Here is a 20,646-nt window from a genome sequence, read left to right as displayed (position 1 = left end):
TGACCAGGAAACTGGAGGTTAGTGGACATTGTATCTGTGATGAAACAGTGACTGAGAAAGCTGTGCATCATCACTGAATCTAATCAGGAATGTTTTTATTATATATTAACAATCCATTTGCCTGGATCCCTACTATAAACCCCTGGGTCAGGAAGCTGAATGATCTGGAAAAAATTACAGCTCAGATTTGAGCAGCTGTTATAATAAACAAGATGACGATAATGTATACCATACACAAAGCTGAGATATATGGGGGCGGGAAGGCTTCGTATAAATCATGTCTACTCCAGGAGTGTTTTGTGTTTCATATTTTTTTTTACAGGTTTTAATGGTAGAAATATGGATATGATCCAGAGGTAAATATATGGAGTCAATGTATGATTCAAATCGTCACACACAACAAAACCAGTCTGGGTTTTATATATATATATATATATATATATATACACACACACCTGATATTTTAATATAATAACATTATTAAATTATTGTTTATTAAAAATAAATAAATAAAATGGTTATAACTCTTTAATTAGGGGATACTATGGCTTCAAATCTATGTCTTGGTGGAATAATAACATTCAAATTATTTATTTCACACACACACACACACACACACACACACACACACACACACACACACACACACACACACACACACACACACACACACACACACACACACACAAATACAGAATCAAGATTAAATCAGGACTAGCTGAGAAAACGGTTTATTCATCATCATTTCCATCAGTCATCAAATGTTTGCTTTTTCCATCACACACAATGTAAAACAGATCTGGGTGAAATTTCCTGTGTTCTTAACAAAATATGGCATGAAAGCAATAATTTAAAAGGGGAAAAAAAAAACGATTTTTCTGTATTCACACGTCTTCAAACCAATCGTCACCTCAACCGCCTGCTTCCCACGTGTCCACGAAACCGTTCACGTTACACAATGCACTGAAAAACAATCTTCCTTTCATCGTACACAACTGAAATTTCATTCACTTTCACGAAAACCTTTCATTTAATGCTCTTTTCCTCTTTGCTGAACCTTCGAAATAATCACGCCCCACTTTAGAACTGCGACTGCGTTTCCTGTTTTCCTGTCCTGCTTTTGTCCGTTACGTCTGATGACCTGATTCCAATCCAGAGATTTTTTCCCTTAATCTTTTTTTTTTTCTTCCTAATAAATGAGCCGTAGTGGTGTTACAGTCTAAAATGTTTGTTCACAGTATTGTTAAGTGTAAATTGAGGGAAAAAAAAAAAAATGAATAGCCAATTTTAATTAACTTATATTAATATACAAACACACTATATGGACAAAAGTATTGGAGCCAAACCCTGTAAATACCCCTGTGCACAAACCCAGCTCATGAAGGTGCAGTATACATGGGTTGGAGTGGAAGATCTGGATTGACCTCAAACCTTTTCAACACCTTTGTGATGAATCGGAACACAAGTTTGTTGAATGAAGGAAAACTGTAACGAGTTTCATGTTTTCTCTGACGGCATCCTCACCCTAAATCGTTACCGGTCTTTACCAAGCGGCTGAATGAGGCTGATCAAATCTCCAAAATCTACTGGAACATTTTTCCAGAAAGGTGGAGGTTCTTATAACAGCAAAACAGGGATTAAATGTGGAATGGGATATTTAAAAAAAAAAAAAGGCACATATTATTGTTAGGTGTTCAAACTTTTGTCCATATATTGTGTAGTTGTGTAGGTACAGTATATGTACATAAGTAGATGTTTTCCAAAATGACAAGATATTTTGGAGAATTTTGCGTCACTGCCAGAGGAATAGCGAAATAGAAGAAAAGTAAGACACAGAGGTAGCAATGGAAAACATTTCCAGCAACAGATTAAAACACGGATAAACAGTTCTGTAGCTGCATTTTCTACACAAGCTGAGGTTGTTTTACCACAGTTACAGCCGGACACAAAAAGAACCACCGCCACTGGAGTACTGAAGGGAACAAAAAATAAATAAATCAGAAATGCGGTGAAATAAGCATCCGTTCATACGCAGTGACTAACCGTGAAATCATGACACCAACACCCTGAATCAACTCATTATTTTCTACCAAACAGCTGCTACTGAAAGAAACCAGACAAATGATCGTTTTTCTCTCCGAATTCGAATCAGGTGGTATCTTTGTTCAGAACACCTCCTCAGCGTTCCTGCAGCGCGACTGTTTGAGCAGAGCGAGCCGAGCCAAAACCTCGGGCACGGTCAGCTCTCCGTGGACCTTGTTGTCCCTCGTGCGCACGTTGACGCTGTTAGTCATCTTCTCCTTCTCACCGACCACTGCCAAGGACAACAAAAAAAAAGAGGGGGAGAAAAAAATTAATAAATAATGCATAACGATTTCCATGTTAATTTCCGCAGCTGCTCTCAACAGTTGGCATAACAGCATTGTGTTTCTTTTGCAAACAGGCCGGAGATTCATTCACAGTCAGAGAACATTCATACACACACACACACACACACACACACACACACACACACACACACACACACACACACACACACACACACACACACACACACACACACACAGCAACAAGCTCACTTTGTGCACAGGAGCATCGCCATGCTGGAACAGGTTTTGAGTTTCCAAGTTCAAGTAAATGCAAAATTTTATTATAGCGCCATCTAACGACGTCCTGTACAATTGAGTGCCTCCAGTTTTGTGGTAGCAGTTTGGTAAAGAACCACATAAAGCAGGAAAGACCAGGTGTCCCAATACTTTTGGAAATATAGCATATGATCAGTTTAGAATTTCAAGGCAAATGATTTTTCAGGTTTCCACCACCATGGAATAAGCCCCGCCCCCTTCAGCTACTTTTTTCCCTCCCCTGAAAAGAACCACTAAAAGAGGTAGGTCTTAAGATACTTATGTTTAGCACATTCATCCAACAGAGCAGCTATTGGGTTAAGAGCCTCACTTAGGGGCCCAGGAGGGGCAGCTTGTTGTGGCTGGGATTTGAACTCATGGCCTTTGGATCTGAAATCCAAGCTACCACCTCCTCCATTATTTAAAGACTGCTGAAGATTTAGCAGTTCGGTCTTCAAGTGGACGTTCGTTCCACCAGAGAAGAGTCTGGAAGCATGTCTTCCTTGTATCCTGGGACATAATGAGATTGGTGCATTGTGACTTGTTGAGATTAGAACAGAAAATTGGTCCATATAGAAGGTGGTGGTGAAGGAACGAAACCTGCAGTCTGCCAGCTTTCAAATAGGCGTCCATTGATTGATAAATATTTGATTGCAGAATATTGTACCCTGAATGAAGCAGCTGTTTAGTAAGATCACGATTTTGCACACCACTGCACTCAACTTCATAACCAGCCACCGGATTGCTCGTAAAAACCCTAATTGGTGTCACAGTGCGATAGTTTACGAGGTGGTATAAAAAATTTCTAGACTAGTTTCGTAACACGCCAACAGATGGCCTGCACGCACAGTCACATAGAGCACCGACCTTCATAATCAGTGGTCAAATTCATAGTGCTCAAGAACGTGTGCAATTGTGAGAAAAAAAATAAAATAAAGGGTAAAGTTGGAGTTGTACATGGTTTCCTCTGATCGTTTCTTACCTAAAATAAAGTTGTACTGGGCCAGCTGAGCGTTGCGGATTTTCTTGTTCAGGAGGCAACCCGAGTCGAGATCTGCGTCTGCCATGAAACCCGCCTCCACAAACTGCTTACACACCTACACACAGCGGAACAAAGTACTCGCAGTGACTCACACACCAAAAGAAAAAATAAAAAACAATCTGCACCCACCTTTATCTGGTATCAACCACTTAAAAACACTGATCCAACATCAGCAGACCTTTCAATTCAATTTGATTTCTACAGTGATTTTCACAATGGACATTGTTCTATAATTTTTACATTCTGCTCTCAAAGCAAGCCTGGGGTGAAGAAACCTTGAGAGGAACCAGACTCAATAACGGGAACACCATCCTCATCTGGGTGATACCAAGAGTGTGATAAAATGATGAACAGCCGAGTGCATGATTAGGAGTAATGTCCTTTCTACAGTCTTATACAGTCAGTTAGAGTTTTGAAACCAGGTGCTCCTGAGATGTTACATGAACTGATACTGATGATTTTTAAAAGATCATTTCAACACATCTCACAAATATAACACAAATTAAACCTTAAATAAACGGACATTCTGAGCTTTGGCCCACTATTAGATCGAATCTAAAACTAAACTGACATAATAAAACCTAAAATCGAGAAAGACCCAGAAGAGTAGCTTACCACAGTGGCGTATTCTTCAAGCGACGGATTGACGGGCACCACCATCACCTGGCGTGAAGATATCCAGAGCGGCCTGAAAAAAAAACGTTAAATGACGTTTAAACACGCAGCATGTACATACTAATAACTTACAAACGCCACTTATTTTTTATACATTAAAGAGCACGCGTTCCAAAACCAATGTGGCTTCAGTGTTGTTCTAAAGAGGGCGTCTTAAAGGGAAAGTGGCAGCTCAGAAGGTCAGGTTTGTGTAAGGACGTCTGGGGAACGCCATAAATGTAAATGATTACTGGGAAGTGGAATCTCTGTGGTAAAGATGTTGGATTTCTGATCAGAAGGTCATGAGTTCAAATCCTAACACCATCAACCATCACCACTGCTGGGCTCTTGAGCAAGGCCCTTAAGCCTGAAATGGCTTCATTGACTTGTTTGTTGTTCTAGAAAGATAATTATTACCATTTTCCAGTGTAGTTTTCGGTAAGAATGGCGATCATTCTCTCCACAGAGCCCAGGATGGCACGATGAATAATCACAGGTCTGGATTTATCATCTCCGTCTTTCCTGTAAAGATGTTAAATCTTGAAATGTTCACGCAATCGAAGTGTACAGAAGACTGAAGTGATGATTAACGTAGATGGAATAGTAACGTTACTCACCCGATGTAAGTTAAATTGAAGCGAATAGGCAGCTGAAAGTCCAGCTGGACGGTGGCACACTGGTGATAACGTCCGATGGCGTCCTTGATCTTGATGTCTATCTGGAGCGGCATAAGGGGGACAATTAATGAACTACTGTATATAAGCAGGGTTCAAAATTTACATTTTCTCTCACCAGCAAGATTTGACTGATCAAATTTTTCCCGGCCCAAAAAATCCCCAGAAATAAACCATGTTAAAGTCACCAGCTGTTATTTGTTGTGTTTATCAGTATGTTCAAGTAATCCAGATAAAATTTTTCCCAGCAAAGTGAATTTATTTGATGACATAATTTACATAAGCAACCTGCCAAATTGCCTATTTGACAGCGATACCCTCAAACATTCATTTTAAAACTACATTTGATGGGAAAAAATGCTGTTTATTTAAACCCTTGTTACGTACCAGTTTAGTGTTTGGACAACAGACATTGTCTCAAAGCAGCTTTACAGAATTTTACAGTTAAGATCAATGGTGTGTGTTTATCCCTGATGAGCAGCCACGGTGACTGTGGCAAGGAAAAACTCCCTTAGATGTTATGAGAAAGAAACCCTGAGAGGAACCAGACTCAAAAGGGGAACCTTATCCTGATTTGGGGGACATTGAGTGTATCTGGTATTATGAGAGATAAAGACTTGAACACTTGGGGCATCTTTAAACAGGAGGTATTTTGAGATTATGATTTTGAGCTGAAGATATTTTGTCCTGGTCTCACCTTCGGCCCATAGAAAGCTCCATCGCCTGGGTTTAGCTTCCACGGTTCTCCAAACTCGTTCAGGCTGTTCTCAAGTTGCTGCACCATACGGAGATAAAATCTTCAGTAAAACTACTTTGAAATGGATTAATAGCCAATATTGTGAATGATTGTCTAAATAATCCTGTAAAGAGCACTATTATTTCTTAGGTTTTTAGTAAAATTCCTTGAGAACCAGTCTAAATGGATAGCTGATCTAGAAGCAGTCTCAATAAGTGAATAAAATCCTAAAACCAATCTCTAGAACTCCTCAGGCACCTTCTCGGCATGGTCCCACACGGCGATGTCCCCGAGAAACTTCTCGGGTCGGGTAGACAGATGCAGCTGGAAAGAGAAGCCGAAAACGTCGTAGACACAGCGCAGGAAGTCCAGGCAGCCCTTCATCTCCGACTCAATCTGGAAAAACAGGAGAAAAAGGAACCTGGTGAGAAACCCAGAACACTGTACTGTAACAAAACCGACAGGAAGTTAACAGTCACTGTTTTTACACATTTGAAAAACATGAAATTCGTTTGTGAGAATGTCCTGAAGTTTTAGGAGTTCAGAGTAGTCGTACCTGCTCCATGGTGCAGAAGATGTGAGCGTCATCCTGCTGGAAACGACGGACGCGAGTGAGACCAGTCAGTGTCCCGGAGAGCTCATTACGATGAAGAACACCAAAATCCGCCAGTCTTAGGGGCAGCTCCCTCCATGACCGGGGCCGGTGACTGAACATCAGACTGAGAGAGAGAGAGGGAGAGGGAGAAGTTGAGTGATGAAGTGAGAGATATTCAGAGAGCAACAAGTACAGAGGAGAACAGTGAGGGAAAGAGAATAGTGGTAAAGAAAGAAAGAAAGAATAGAAGTAGAGGGGGGTGGGGAATTAAGTGATTGAGTGAGATATTTAGAGAGCGGTAAAGCACGAACGAACAAACAAAGAAAGAAAGCAGAGGGAGAGAAAGAGCGCACACAGTACAGAGGTGGGTAGTGAGAGAAAGAAAAAGAAAAAAAAAAGAAAAGTAGAGAGAGGGAGAAATTGGGTGATGGAGTGAGATTCAGAGAGCAGTAAAGAATGAAAGAACAAACAAAAGAAAGACAAAGAACACAGAGAGAGAGAGAGAGAGAGAGAGAGAGAGAGAGAGAGAGAGAGAGAGCGCGAGCGCGAGCGCACCCAGTGCAGAGGTTTGTTGAGAGAGAAAGAGTATAAGAGAAGGATGGAAGGAAAGAAAGAAAAAATAGCAGATGGAAAGAAAGAGAAAAAGAAAAATCTGAATGTAACAGGTAGAAAGGAGTCATTAGTGAATTATAGGAAGCTTGGGATGAAGAAAAATCACGTTACCAGTGTCCGGGGCAGTTCATGGGCTTGAGGGCGAAGATGTCCTGCTCCACGGGGAAGGAGAACATGTTCTCACTGTAGTGCTGCCAGTGGCCTGACGTCTCCCATAACTTGCTGTTGTAGATGTTTGGAGATGCCACTTCCTGAAAACCTCTTCTCCAGTACTCCTCCTGTACATACACACGTCAAACACAATCTTACACAACATGGCTTAAACTATCACACGTGTACCATTTCACGTGGGGGGTGGGGGGAGGTTGTCTAAGAACGTAACCCCTGCGAGTTTCGGGGAATTACATACGTTTTTAGATTAGATTAAATTCGATTCAACTTTGTGATTGTGCAAGGTACACGAGCCAATGAAATTCAGTATACGCTAATACTATTTTTAATTTTAATACTCTAATCAACACGGCCGTGGAGAAATATTTCTGCTTTATGCAAATGTATGTTTATTTTTAGTGAAACCAAACTCAACATAGGGCATGAAGACAAAATATTCATGTAAATGTTTTAAAGTAATTACGGCGCTTTAAATTAAGTAATTCATCTGGACACGAAACGGACCGCTTGCCACGTTTCCACACGGACGGATTTAATTGCCGGATGTGTTACATATTGGCGGAATCAGTTTTCTCAGCGCAAAACAAATGTTTAGTGATCGAAAAATTATTTTTCGTTGGAGTTTTTTTTTTTTTTTTTTTTTTTTTTTTTTTTTACACAAATATCCGAATAAGTTAATAAAAAAAAAAAAAGTGTAGCGTTATAAAGAATTGGTGTTAATTTTCACAGCTCTGAATCGGCGAATTGACATTAAATTGCAGTCACATACTGTCTTAGAAATTGACCTGCTTCCTACAGAAGTTCACAACAAACACAGAAGAAAAGCACATCATGAACCACACACTGCGTAACCGAGAATCTGCCCATCCGACGCAGGAACAGTGTTACGTAATGCGTACAGATGGTAACATATGAATGTGTGGAGCAGATTTACCCTGATGAACTCGGTGAGAGTGTTGTAGATGTAGGCTCCACGAGGGAGGAAAAAACAGCTGCCTGGACTCAGATCATGGAAGAAGAACAGCTCCTGATCCTGATTCATTTCATCAGAGAGAGAGAGAGAGAGAGAGAGAGAGAGAGAGAGAGAGAGAGAGAAATATGTTCATTTAAACGGATGTTTGTTTTTGCTTGGTGCTATATTTTTGTATTTCCTTCATCCCTGTGAGAATTTCCTTCGAGTTGCATTACCAGGGGACATTGTTATTGCGGGCAGAGTTACAAAACCAACAAGCAAGACTCAGAATTCATTTTCCACCAAGGAAAGAGAACTAGAAAAAGAAAGATTGAGGGAGAGAGAGACACAGCGGAAATAGAGTGATTGTTACATTAATGATGCAACGTATTGTAGCAGCATCAAAGACAATAAAAATATTGAACTCAAGATTTAGCTATAAGACCCTGAGACTCCGGTTGGCCAGCTGGCGAACGTCATAGTGCTGACGATACGATTGTGAAAGAGTGTGCAGATGGTGAAAGGAGGTGAGAAAATTGGACAAATTGAAGGACTAAAGTGCTGCTACATCACTGTCTGTAGAGATTAAATGTGGGTTAATGCTCCATTCCACTAGAGGCAAATTTCTTCACATTAGAGATGGTAAGAATCACAGATTTGAATCGGCATAAAATTTAACGATGTGATGAATCAATCAAAAAAATTTAAACATTTAAATAAAAAAAGGTGCAGCGGATACAAGTTGGAATCAGCATTGCGATGCATCAACATTTTTTAACCAGTAACAACGTATATATATATATATATATATATATATATATATATATATATATATATATATATATATATATATATATATATATATATATATATACCAAGATATATATATATATCTTGATGTCACCCAAATGATAATGGGTTCCCCTTTTGAGTCTGGTTCCTCTCAAGGTTCCTTCCTCATAACATCTAAGGGAGTTTTTCCTTGCCACAGTCGCCACGGCTACTCATCAGGGATAAACACACACCATTCACCTTAACTGTTGATTTCTGTAAAGCTGCTTTGAGACAATGTCTGTTGTGAAAAGCGCAATAGAAATAAACCGGGAAAACACACACACACACACACACACACACACACACACACGTATATATAACAATTATTAGTAGATCCGCCTTTATTATTTAAAAAGTGACCGATAATTTGTGACCAATATTTTATAAGTAGTTTGATTTCTTGTCGCTTAACTGTTTCTCGAGGGCGTTCTCTCATCACAACACTACGGAGACCGAGGCGTTTCCTTAGAGTCACATAGAGACAAAGATTAACATGGCAGAGGTAGAGCTGCAACTACCTGCAAACACAACAGGAAAAGGAAGTCTGCTTCTGTTAGAAGGCTCTTAAATTGATGATTTGCTGTCTGTCTGAACGAAACAGAAAAAAAAAAAAAAAAAAAAAAAAAAAAAAGAGGAAAAACTCTGTATATTGTATTGTATAGAATAAATTTTTTTTTTGAAATTACATCATTACTTCACATCACAGCATTAGTCATTTCTAAAAGTGACAGCATTATGGGTAAAGCAGGACTCCACTGACCAAAGTCTAAACAAAGTGCAGCATGGACGGGAAGAAAGAGGCATCAGCGGCCACTTATGTTCAGTAGGACTCTCGGTGCCAAAGTTTTCCATCTCCACAGGGAATTGAGGTGACACACAGCACCAAATCTGTTCTCAACTCCCAAGACAAACTGTTCTCAGAACCCTCCAACTTCAGAGCACTAACATATAGACAGCAGGGCAGGACATGACTCGCAACACTGCACAATAAACTCAAAAACTGACACTACTCCACTTCCTCTGTTGAATATATACCTCCATCAGGAATGTACAGGAACAGGAAGTGGTTCTCTTGAAGAACCAGCTGGTCGGCATGGGATCAGTAGGAAGTGTGGATCACACGCCAATCGCGAATGTGACATAAGCAGAGTGCCTTCGCTGTTCAACGAGGATGGATCGGGGCGGGTGAAAATGTATTCTGTGCATTTCCAAGACGCTTTGATCGTCTTTCTTAAAAGAACGTAATACCGAGACCACTAGATCCAATTCCCTCCATCAATACGCGCTGCATGCAGATTAAAGCCAGCACACGCTCATTTATTTGCTTTTTAAACCCAATTTAACCTTCATTCTGATTCAGAGAAACGAGCTTCATTTCCTCTGTCAAGTCCCAGTGCTCTCGGGGAAGCTGGAATTCACATCAAGCCATTTAATATCAAAATAATGAGTTCTTCTGTACTAATGCAGGAACTCTCATTAAACTAACAGAAAAAAGTTCCAGTTCAGTGTGTGCTTTAGTTCTCATACGAGTCATACTCTGGACATGTGGAACAAAACAGGGACATTTTGGATTGGATTCAGGACCAAAGTTTGAACTCCTGCAGATGCAACATTTACAGAGAATAAAGAAAAAACTAAACAAAACAAGCAATGGAGTGGTGTGTTAAAGTCCAGGTACAGTTTCCATCCTGATACAGATCATTTTCCTATATGAAAATAATGTGCTCAAGCAGTTTATTCCTATCACATAACAGCAATGACTAGGAAAATATTGCAACACAACATACTTTTTTATCCATTTATAGTTACATTTGATGTCGCATGTAATTTTATGCTTTTTATCCATTTATATTTACATTTAATGTTGCAGCATGTAATTGTATGCTTTTTTTATCAAGTTATAGTTACATTTGATTTTGAGGCATGCAATTTTATGCTTTTTATTTATTTATATTTACGTTTAATGTTGCAGCATGTAATTTTATACTTTTTTATCCATTTATAGTACATTTGATGTTGCGGCATGTAATTCTTTGTGCTTTTCTTATTTATTTATAGTTACATTTGGCGTTGAGGCATGTAATTCATTTGTGCTTTTTATCCAATTATAGTAACATTTGATGTTTAGGCATGTACATTTATGCTTTTTATCCATTTATAGTAACATCTGATGTTGAGGCTTGGCAATTCATGCTTTTTTTTTGTTACAATTAACATTCTGAAATTGCCAATAATGCTTTTTATTCATTTACAGTAACAGTACATTTAATTAAGGAACAGCAAATTATAATTTTTTTTATCCATTTATAGCTACGTTATATTCTGGAAAGGCCAATAATGCATTTTTGTTCATTTACAGTTACATTTAATTCTGAAACAGCCAATGCTTTTTTTAAATTCATGTTTAATTTATTTGGTGAGTGTGCCATGCCCATTCATGTTTTTTTTTTTATACATTTAGAGTTACATTTGATGTTGTGGCATGTCCAGTTATGATTTTTATCCATTTATAGTTAATTTTTTTTTCCCTTTTTTTTTTCTTCAGAATTCTACAAAACTATTAAAACTCTGACAGATGCTGATGCCTTTTTGCATAATTGTTAAATCAATAAAGATTTAAGCTCTGTTATTTAACAAAGAAAGCGATTTGGTCTTGTCAAACTTGGTGTTAAAAAGGAGATTTTTTTTTTAACACCTGCTATAAAAACCCCGTCAATGAGCTGTTGCTGATTTTTATTCTCCCTGCAAACTCAGACCTGCTGTTAAACCAAAATGATCAAATCATTAAAATAATGAAATCATATGAGCTTTTGTTCGGTACACAGTTCTTTCAACGTGAACTTGAACGCATAACCCATGATTCCTGACGCTGCTGCCTCACCTTTCCGATTTTCCGGTGGTCTCGGCTCTTGGCCTCTTCCTGAAAGCGCTCCCACTCTTTCAGCAACTTTGTGTCAGGGAAGGAGATCCCATAGATTCTCTGCAGTGTCTCCATGTCTGACCGACCTTCCCAGTATGTGGATGAGTTCTAGACAACAGATGCAGCCAAATTAGTTGTGAAACGTGTCTCTCTAGAAAGCAATCATTTGATATTATAATTTGTCATTGTATATTTAACGTTATGCTTTTAGGCTACAAATGTGTAAAATAAATTTTACATCTTGACGCACACCTTATAGATCTTCAGGGCTTTGATCTTGCCTGTATGGCGTACGTGAGGACCACGGCAAAGGTCAATGAGAGGACCACATCTAACAATACAGCATCGGTCAGAACCAGTACAAATCAGATTACCAAAAAAAATTTAAGAAAATGTATTAGAAATAATGCCATTTTCATTTACCTGTACACGGTAGTGGTAGGGGTGGTCACTTTTTCATTCAGGATCCGACATTTGAACTTGTTGTACTGTGAAACAAATGCAAGATGAGGCTCGATCTTCAAATCTTCAAATATAAAAACGACTTCAGTAAAAAGAAATCGAGCATTACAGGAAAAGAATCGACACTGGAGTGGTGTGATGATTTATTGTTTTATTGTTTCAACTCCAAAGTCGGATGGGTCTCTCAAAAACGTTTCCAAATTTTCAACTATTTTACCTTGAACATCTCCAGCAGCGTTTCCTTGCTAATCTCCAGTCTCTCGAACGGCTGCTTGTCCTTCACGATGCCCTTACAGAGCGTTTCCAGATCCCCGAACTCCGTGCTCGACACTCCTCTAACCAGAGAAAATTCAACTTTTTCAGTTCACGTGCGCTCAACAACAAAGCACTTCTTAAAGCAGCTTCGCAGAATGTAAGAATTATAAAACAAAAATCGAATTATATGTATTTATCCCAGATAAACAGGTCTGAGGTAAATGTGGCAAAGAAAAAACTCCCTCAGATGGTATGAGTAAGAAACTTTGAGAGGATCCAGACTCAAAAGGGAACCCATCCTCATTTTGGTTGACCCTAACCATTAAAACATTACAAACAGTACAGTTGGAGTTGTGGAACCAGGAGATCCTGAGGAACTCATTAGCTAAAAACTTGAGATCATTAAAGATTCAAAACCACTCCTCTAAACCAGAGCCCTTAGATGTTCAATGATGGAGAAACAGAATATATTTATATAAATTTTTTGAGTATTGATTAAGAGGTTGTTTATCCCCAAAGTCCAAAATCTTCATGAAGTGGGATCCAACAATACCACTGCTTTGAACCATCATCAAATCAGTGCTATATACAATTTAGAAAACAACCACAAAGTGTTTTTTTTTTTTTTTCACGATACAAAGAATTGCCGGTTTATTAGGTACCCATTCAACCTCGACGTGATCCCGAGCTTTCGAAGTGAATTTCGAAACAAATCTGATGAGCACTTCTCTCTGAGATAAGACAATCTGCCAGGTTTGTAGCCCATCTGTCTGCTTGCACGATTCTCGTCTTTGTCTTTTGACCCATTGGATCTACAAGCTGTTTCATCCACACAACCGCTCCTCGCTGCCAGAGTTTTTCCTTTTCACGCTATTCTCAATAGTGCTGTGTGTGTGTGAAAAGCCCAAGCTGACAGCGCTGAATGTCGCATGTTAAAAACTTCCCAGTTTTATTCCTCTACAGCTCAAACCCTGAGCGATGCTCAAAACACCGGTCCACCTTATTTACACCAAACAAGTACAGAAAAGAAAAGAATGTCCCAATACAGTCGATATCAACTCGACCACTAAATCTATTCGAAGCCTTTTTATATCATTTGCGCAGGGTGTAAATTTTATTCGCATTTTTATCCAGTTTTGGTTACGCTTCAAATTGCGGAGAGTCTGCAAAACACTTGCATTATAGCAGCTATAAACAGCCTTTTCCTGAGGTAAAATCACAGCTACAAAGAAACTCTAAAATGCGTAAAATCTTCAGCTTTACCCCTGGCTGTTGCAAAGCACAAACACTGAAGCCTCTTTACACAAAAACTATATAAACGTGTGATTTGCCTTTATATTGCAATTACATTTAGGCTATTTGTCCAGAGCAACTTACATTTCTCTCATTCATACAACTAAGCAGCTACAAAATTAAGGGCCTTTCTTAGGGGCCCAGAAGTGGCGGCTTGGTGTGGATGGGATTGGAACTCACCACCTTCCAATCCAAAGCCTAACTACTTGGCTACAGCCTCCCTGAACTGTTATCGTAAATGAAATCAGAATTGAGAAACCGGTGCTGATATAACCCATAAACTCACTTCTGGCCGTCCAGAAACATGTCGTAGTAGAAGCCGTTCTCGATGGGAGGCCCGTAACACAGGCAGCCTCCGTAAAATCGCTCCATGGCTTCACCCAGGATGTGGGCACTGGAGTGCCAGTACACCTGCAGGTACAGAGAACGAGATGTGACCAAATTATGATCTTTTTTTAAATAAATAAATCACTACGTACCCAAAAATGTAAACCAAAATGACTGGAGTACTAATTCTATCAAACTCTTACGGCACAGATTTTTATTTTCATTTAATTAGACACATTTAGTGTATCTGAAGTAATGTGGAATAAAATTAAGGGAATTTTAAAACGCCAAAGAAACTTTCCAGGCAACAACTGCAACTTTTTACTATCATTAAAATAGATGAAGAAAAAAAGAAAGATATCAGCTACGCCAACCGTTCTTTTTATTTTTTATTTTATTGCTCATTAATATGTATTAAGTGCTGATCACATTAGACTACATCTGAGCCAACAATGGAAAAGCCTGTGAAAACTGTGGAAACACTTAGTCATTTATGGTATTTCAAAGACAGAAGAGTGTTTTTGTGTCTACGCAATTTACTTTGACTAAACAAACATAAATGTAAAGATGTTCCATGTTATTTTCATTTGATAAAATCCTCCTTTAGCATGAATAACATTTTTACACACCGGACGATTCTTTTCTCCAAACGTTCAGCTGTAATCCTTTGCTGAGCCTCCTTTAAAACACCAAAAGGCGTTTTTTTGGCCTTGACTTTGTTGTGATCCAGTTCATTCCCGAGAATTCCATTCCAGGAGAGATAACACTCCAGCTGATAGTTTACTCACCAAATAACAGTCTGCTAACATCATCTCTCCTGTTCTGAACTAGTGAACTGAAAATTTTTAATTTGGACAGAACTTTTTTCCATTCATTCTCTGTACAATTCTTGTGTTTTTGCCTTTTACTTAACTAGTTGCATGTGAACAAACAGAACATGCATGTGTAAACTCATATGTACAGCAGCTGCGAATTAATTTACTGAGGATGCTAAAATTCAGAGGGGACTGAGGGGAAAAACCTAGGATGAATTAGGAAAAGGAAAAAAAAAAAAAAACCCTAAGAAAAAAGGCCAGAAATATAGCACTCACAGCCTGGGCATCTTCATTGTCAAAGCGCAGCAGTTCCAGACTGCAGTCTTTCTCCAGTGGTCGATCCAAATCCCACAGCTCATCATCCACACGGGCAACCACGCAGTTATCAGCCAGACCCTGACTGCCGGAATACAAACATCACACCAAACACTTAAACACTTATCAACATGTTTATAACAAGAAGTGTTCAAACTGCATCACAACACCTCCTCATATACAGTCTATTCAGCAAAGAGAACACCAAGTCAGTGATTTATTTTTGATAAGGCTTCATAATAAAAAGTATTTACACCATCCTGGATCCAACAAGGCTTTAACTACATAAGATAATGTATGACGAGAGGCTGACCAGCTAAAAACACCTCCAGGTGATGAAGTATGGTTCTTATCTGAGACAGGATTTTGGTCGGTGACAAAACATGTATTTGTATAAGAATATTTCTGTAAAAAGGAAAGAAATCAGGAACCCCCATAGTAATAATTCGATCTTTTTCAATGTGATGGTTGCAAAAAAGTTGTGACAGGGCCATGTTTACCACTGTGAAGCATCATGTCTTCTGTCTGTATACATCTGGGAACTAAGGAGAACAGTTGCTGAAGTTTTCTGAGAGGAATGTTGTCGGACGTGTCCGATACAGGCTTCTCAACAGTTCTGGGTGTCCTTTGTTGTATTTTTCATTTTATGATGCACCAAATGTTTTTGAATGGTGAAAGGTCCAGACTGCAGGCAGGCCAGTTCAGCCCCTGGACTCTTCTACTACAACGTTATGCTATAGTAATAGATGAAGTATGGCAAGGCAGTGATTTTTATTACAGAATCAATTACAATAAATGCAATGCCACCTGACGGCCCAAAGATCACGGGCATTCAAAATAGATTTTTATCCTTGTCCCATTTCTTCAGATTCTTTAAAACTTTTGATGATGATATGTATTGCAAATGATGAGATATTCAACTTTGCAAGCTTATGTTTACATTTTTCTGAAAATGTTCCACATTTTGTGGATGCTGTCTTTCACAGATTGATGAAGCTCTGCCCATCTTTACTCCTGAAAGACGCTGCCTCTCTAAGATGCACTATTTATAGCCAATCATCTTACTGACCTGTTGTTTATTAACCTCATTAGTTACAAAATGTTTCTACAACTGTTTAATTTTGATAGCACTTAAAATCACTAAGATTTTTGTTGCCCCCTCCCAACTTTTGCCATCTTTTCCCAGCCATCAAATGAAAAAAATTTCCTTTTTCCCCCAACCTCTAAAAATGGTACATTTCCCCAGTTTAAACATTTGAATTCATATGTATTCTATGTTCTATTGTGAAACAAACAAAACAAATGGGTTTAATGGGATTTGTAAATCATTGCATTCAAAACATGCTGTTTTGGAATTGGGGTTATATTATTCTCAAATCTCAACATTGTGTTATATGACTAAGGGAACATGAAGTAAAAATCCAACCAGACAGCACACACACAATACATCAGGACCAGGATCTTGTATGAAATTTGATAAGAAGTCAGCACGTGTGTGTGGTGTGTGTGAGATGATAAACATGTAGAGAGGTGGTAGCTCAGTGGTTAAGGCATTGGGCTTTGGATCAGAGGATCACAGGTTCAAATCCCCCCACTGCTGGGCCCTTGAGCAAAGCCCTAAAACCCTCCCCTGCTCAGTTGTAAGTCGCTCTGGATAAGGGCGTCTGCCAAATGCCGCAAATGTAAATGTAGGATTTGTTGGAAAACAGCACCCTCTCCTGGTGACAATTTTACTGGAATCTCCAGACTATAGAAAACTTTCTTTTTAATAATTGAAATCATTTGACTTGACCTGCAGCCTGTAGGTGCATCATCAGGTGCATCATCCATCTGACAAAGTTGCAAGCACACAATTGTCTAGAATGCCAATTTCCCCTGAAACACAAAAAGTCTAAACCTGTTCCAGCTTGACAATGTCTCTCTGCACAAACCCACCTGAAGATTCAGGAGATTAACAACAAAACTCTCAGGAGAGGGTGCTGTCTTTTAAAACTTCCAAAATGTTGGTCATCCCACACCACCAATGTGCTGACTATTTTTAATCAATTTTCATACAAGGTGAAGACATGATGTGTTACGGTTGGAATGAAAAACTCATGAGGTCTACACCAAGCTTTGACCTTCAACCACCATCCCCCCTGAACACCTTTTGGATGAACAGCAACACGTAAAGAACCCTAGATCTCCTAATCCGACATCAGTACCAGATCTTAGTAATGCTTTTGTAAATGAATCAACACAAATCCCAACAGCCACGCCCTAAAACCCAGTGGAACATCTTTCCAGAAGATCTGGAATAAGATGTTCAACAAGCACATGGTGTGAAGGATGTGATGGTCATCTAGTTGGTTGTATAGTATATTTATCCTACAAGTGTTAATGCAGCAAAGGGACTCCAGTCCATTACTGGGGCACCACTCATTCACCCCCATAGAAATGATGGTTAGTTTAAAGGCTCTTGCCGTTTCATAAATATGATTCTTTTTTTTCACCCCATTCTCTTTGTATAAAAGACAGGGGTTCTGCAGGTTTCACCAAATAAAATTTAAGACTTTTTTAAAAGCCTTTTAAAGACCATTAAGAATGAAATATAATACACATATCACGGCATCAAAAACACACACACAAATACACAACTATCCTTAACCGAGCCCTAAATTATTATTTTTTTTCCAAGCCAAATAGCACCAAGTTTGCACTTTCCTAGAACTAAAAAAATAAACAGTTTTAAATCTGAAGTACAATGCGAGAGTGAGATTTGTGGCAATAACAGAAAGCTGATTGGCTGTTGGTCTCATTTGTAGTCGTAAAACAGAGAATAATTTTACAGAGAAATACAACACGAGAGAAAAAAAAACATAAAAAATTTTAAAAAAGGAGCATTAGAGGTGCCATTAAGACCTGTTTAAAATTATTTAAGACCTAAAATAAGACATTATTTATATTATATATAAATATAAAATATAGTATACTTGTATATAATATAGTTTTTAATTTCTAAAATTTTGATTTTTTTAATTAAGACTTTTTTTTTTTTTTTTTTATAAAAGGTGATACTCAACTAAATTTTTTTTAATCCTCAAAATTATGATTCCCTTCACATTTGATTAAATTATATGAATCTTGAACTGTTTGTAGAATCAATGTAATACAGAAATCCAGATGTTTTTGATGTATTGTGAATCGTGTTCGTCTAAAAATCCAAGTCCAGATACCCAAAATTAAATTACAAATAATCAGGAGAAACCCCTTATATAATAATATCACGGCTTGCTCTAGTGCGTTTGTTTGAATCAATGGACCCAAAGAACAATTTTCTCCCTCGTTTTGTAAAAGCGAACCCATCTCAACGTTGACGTTATTTTATAGACGTGGCCTTACACGCAGTCTACAACACAAGATATCTATTAGAGATTTCACATCCCAAACCAGAAGCCCACCTGATTCCGCAGGCGAGTTGGTACGGAGTAGTGATCCAGGATCGAGCTTCCACTTTTTGTCCATCAGGCAGTTGGACTGAAATGGGTTCGCTATTAGTTGCCTGCTTGGCCAGATTGGAGTCACTCTCCTTCTTCAGTCGTTCATAGAGTTCCAGGCGCTCGGAGATGTAGCCAGGCCATGGGTTCAGCTGTTTGGGGACAAAAAAAAAAAATGCATTATCATCAGACAAGTTCAATTCATCATTTATGCATTAGAACAATTTTCTCCTCGGTTCATCTAATTACTCTGATCCAGCTTCAGGCACACAAAGGTCGCAGGAAATATGACCATTCTATATTCAGTCTGATGTTACTGATGCAACGTGGGTGCAACAGATCTCCAGCAGTGCATCATGTACTGCCTTTGTGTCAGATATATTGATGTATATTGAGAAGAGAACAGAAAAACTCTGAAATACCTCCCCTGTTCCTGCTTGTGCTTTGGGTTTCTCTTTCTTCTTGCTCTTCTCTGATGTATTTTGGACCTCTGGAGACTTCGAGGGTTCGGTTCGCTGGTGTGTGCATGCCATAAATGGAAATATATGGCACAGATTTTGAGCACCATCAATGATTGTGTATATATTATTTGTATTCTGTATCAGATGATTGTAGGAAAAGTCTAACAGGGACAAAGGACGTACATTGTGCAAAAAAATTTAAATATTTGCATCATGTGTGGTGACGTCATTACTACTACTACTACTACCACCACCACCCCCACTAGTAATAATAATGAAGAATAATTAGTCATCATCATCACATGAACCTTCTGGGGTGCCTTCACTTTCGGCGTTTCTCTCTCGTGCGTCTCGCGGCCTGTGCGCGCGCCGGCCCGGTCCTTCGTCTCGAGCTCCAGTTCGTCCCGGAGAGCGCGTCGCAGGTGCACGAGCCGGTACCGGAGCTTCTCGTTCTCGCTCCGCAGATCATCGAGCTCGTCGGAGCCGCTCGCGAGCCCGGCGCTCAAGCAGCACCCGCCGCCGCCGAGTCCGTCCCGGAGGCGCCGGATCTCCTCGCTTAGCGCCTCGATTTGCTGTTCCTGGGCGGCCAAACGTCCGGCCACGTGCTCCGCCATGTTTAAAGACCCGGTAAGACCGCCTGGAGGGAGTTTTTTTTTTTTTTGGACCCAACCGAGGGCTATTTTAATAATTATAATGGAAAAGGTGAAACAGCGACATCTGGTGGACATCTTGGGTAATTCAGCGCATTTTACACATTAATTGTGGATGTATAAATCCGAATAAAATGCGTATGTATAAAATGCGTGTATAAACTTATCACGCAAATTTAAATATATAAAGTATTTATAGTATACTTTTATTAAACTATATATAGATAGTTATATTTTGTATTTTTATTTCCTGTTTTAATGCTTGGAAAGCGCTTTTAAAGGCGCGATGTAAAATAAAGCTTATTTTTATTATGATGATTATTACTATTATTATTATCGTTATAATTATTATTACTATTATTATTATTATTATAATATACTTTAATATGTTTTACTAATACCGGAAGTTGGATGACAAAACAACTTGAACGCCGTTTTCAATCCAGTTTAACACACTTTCAAAAAATGTATCTAATTAACATTTTTATATTTAGAATGTAACGAATATTAAAAAAACAATGAAAATTTGTTTTATAATTATTGTATATTCATTTCCGCCACTCGCGTGACGTCACGGCGGCGCTATCCTGTGGACATTTTTTGTATGTACACCACAACTAAAAAATAACAAAATATAACATCCGAACGCGGAATGAAAATGTTATTAGTTGGTATATAATAATATTAAACATCTATACATTATTTATTTTACTAAGCATTGATTTTAATGTTTGATAATAGCAATTAAAAAAATACATGAAATATATATTTCCGACAA

The 20,646-nt window shown here is 38.6% G+C and overlaps 1 protein-coding gene across 1 annotated transcript; it reads right to left on the bottom strand.

Annotated features, from left to right (window-relative positions):
• Positions 1-715: 715 nt before the first annotated feature.
• tars3 (threonyl-tRNA synthetase 3) lies at positions 716-19,921 on the bottom strand. The gene is made up of 19 exons (XM_083552287.1): positions 19,527-19,921; positions 19,180-19,272; positions 18,722-18,909; positions 15,243-15,366; positions 14,111-14,235; positions 12,494-12,611; positions 12,238-12,302; positions 12,067-12,145; positions 11,776-11,922; positions 8,043-8,141; positions 7,049-7,215; positions 6,287-6,449; positions 5,989-6,126; positions 5,692-5,769; positions 4,938-5,038; positions 4,738-4,842; positions 4,282-4,354; positions 3,607-3,721; positions 716-2,314 (listed from the first exon to the last, which is right to left on the bottom strand). Exons 1-19 carry the CDS (start codon positions 19,830-19,832, stop codon positions 2,166-2,168), a joined length of 2,433 nt encoding a protein of 810 aa, XP_083408413.1. The 5' UTR covers positions 19,833-19,921; the 3' UTR covers positions 716-2,165.
• Between the last annotated feature and the right edge of the window lie 725 nt (positions 19,922-20,646).

This window comes from Silurus aristotelis, assembly GCF_946808225.1.
Source record: "Silurus aristotelis genome assembly, chromosome: 10".
NCBI lineage: Eukaryota > Metazoa > Chordata > Actinopteri > Siluriformes > Siluridae > Silurus > Silurus aristotelis.
This window is presented reverse-complemented; position numbering and strand designations above follow the sequence as displayed.